Here is a 2500-nt window from a genome sequence, read left to right as displayed (position 1 = left end):
AGGTGACTTAATTCTCCCAAGCAGATTTTTTAAAAGTCCAATATTTTTGGGTCTTTTGTGTTTATCAGTAACCACATCGTAATAGTAGGTCAAGTTTATGCTTACTATATATTCCAGTGAGCTCAGTTACTGCAGGCCCGTAGAGAAGGGGGTGCGACTGGGGAATCCGAACCCCTCTCCCCACAGACTGCGGAGGCCCCCTTTTTTGTTTGACCAATGATTTTAAAAAAGTGACTTCAGTTGATAAAAAATGCATATATTCGTAGTAAATATTTGTTTGCACAGCAGGCTTAAGCTTGGCACTGAAAGATCACGATGAGCAAACCTAGCGAATAAAATGGATTTTCAGATTTACATCCATTTTCGTTCTTTTTGAAATAGTGACATTGTTCTCTAAAAGTGTAAATTACATACGTAAAATAGTCTCTGCCCCCCAAAATTCAATTTGAAGTGCAAAATTTTGAGTCATATCCACTTTTTTTTCAGTTCGCTTTTGGCTGCCTGTTTTCATATCAAACTGCCTTCAAAACGCATAAATGCAGGCTCAGACAACCAAATTTTTCAAAATTCAAAGGGAGGTTTGGCTGAGGTATGTCCCCGGACCACCGTAGACGCTCGCGCCTCCGACGCTCAGTTTGATCCGTCCCCTCGTTGGATCACAACCTCTAGCTCCCACAACTCTTGCTCCCACAAAAGATCCGCTTACGGGCCTGCATTTAATAGTGATTTTTTTTGCCTACAGCAGCCAGTTGGGGGCTCTTAAACAATTTAGGTCTCTTTTTCAATGTTCATTGCTGTGAGACGCGTTTGCGCATGTTCACGTGTAAATTAAGAATTGGTTTATGCTTAGTGAGCGTATATCGAGTTATGGATTGGAGAGCACGAGAGAAGCGTAAGACTTGCCGAGCAACACTAGCTTCTTAAGTGCTCTCCAAACTGCCCAAATGCGTCCATAATGCACAACTAAAAGCATGAACCAATTCTGCTATAACAAAGCGACAACAACTTGGGTGTTAAACATGTTTTATTTGAGAGCAACGCACGGTGAAGGAAAGGAAGGATCGTATTGGCTGCTTAAAAGCAAATCACGCCACAATCAAGTTGAGCGCCTGTTGAGCAAAAAACGATTCATTTGGTTTCTAAATCATTTCTTCCATCAGTCATTGAAAGGTTGACACAGACCAACTTTTGCTCCTTCTAGTTCTTGTTGAGTGCCTTAATTCACTGAAGTAAAATTTAGAGCATTCTGTGTGCAAAAAGGACCTGCTGCTTCCCTGTTTGCTAAAACGTCTATGCCAAAAGAAAAATTCAGTTGGTCCTTCCTGGGTTCCAGTTCCATTTACTTTATTCGCTGTGCGAACTAGACAAAAACTTTGAATCTAAAATCAAACTGCACAGATCATGTTATATACGCCCAGCCGTGCGTATATAGAGATTTTTACCATGATGGCTCAATATAGGAATTAAGTAGTATAATAAACAACAACAACAACAACAAAGCAAAACACATTAAAACTTTGTCAACTTCGGTCTTTTTTAAAGGGTCTCAACTTTAGTATCCATGCTGACGGGGCCTGGGGAGGATATTTTTGCAGCATGCTGCGTGACCCACCGAAAAGCTCTGTTTCACAAGCCACAGAGCTGGAAGGATTCGTACCCGAGATGTATTTGAGTACCTACGTCCAGGAGCAGTTGTCAGCGCTCCATCACTGCGATACCATTACCATTGATCCTCACAAATCAGGCTTCTGTCCCTACCCAGCAGGGGCAATCTGTTATCGAGATAAAACTATGAACTCATTTCTTCGAATCAACGCTGGCGCTGCTTATTACCATGGAAAAATCACTCTTGGAGACGTCGGTCTCGAGGGATCGAAACCCGGAGCGGCAGCCGCAGGAGTTATGCTGGCAAACAGGGTAAACTCATTATCACTCGTTTTTTTTTTGGGTAAACAATATTCGTTTCATTTTTGCGATTCGGCTACGTTCTATAACAACAACAAGAGCAACAATTTTAGTATTACCCCAAGAAAAGTAAATGCAGAAAATATACATAATTTTTTAAGTGAATATTTAGGAAGATCTGAAAAACGTATATCACAAGTCGGTAATGAAGAACAATTCATTAGTGTTTTCAACGCATCAAGGAAGGACTGAAGAAAGTCAGATATATATAATTAGAAGCTAATTCCAAAAAGCCGATTCCAATAAGCGCCAAAAAGTGTTCCCTCCCTCTTCTCACCATCTTCATATTGTCTGGTAATACAGACAAATGACGTCACAAAGCCTGATAAACTCTGATGAACATTTGCCCTAGGATCTAAAACTTTGTCCGTGACATTTAGAAAATGCATAGACTTAAGGGGACACGTTCTGTTGGGTATCAAAATTGGATGTGCATGTGTTTACTACCATTTATAGAAATAAGTGGAAAAGATCTAGATAACCACAAGATACACTTTTTAGTGACGCTGGATCTGTTAATGGCTATCGAATACTA

The 2500-nt window shown here is 40.4% G+C and overlaps 1 protein-coding gene across 2 annotated transcripts in view; it reads left to right on the top strand.

Moving 5' to 3' along the window:
- The window catches only part of LOC138013239 (uncharacterized), a 50915-nt gene that overhangs the window by 42254 nt on the left and 6161 nt on the right, over positions 1-2500 (top strand). For both annotated transcript variants that reach the window (XM_068860260.1, XM_068860261.1), the window contains exon 8: positions 1543-1917. In XM_068860260.1, coding sequence (XP_068716361.1) covers positions 1543-1917 — 375 coding nt within the window. The remainder of the gene's footprint in view (positions 1-1542; positions 1918-2500) is intronic.

This window comes from Montipora foliosa, chromosome 8, assembly GCF_036669935.1.
Source record: "Montipora foliosa isolate CH-2021 chromosome 8, ASM3666993v2, whole genome shotgun sequence".
Lineage (NCBI taxonomy): Eukaryota > Metazoa > Cnidaria > Anthozoa > Scleractinia > Acroporidae > Montipora > Montipora foliosa.
Note: the sequence above shows the minus strand (reverse complement) of the source record. Positions and strands in the feature narration are given on the sequence as shown.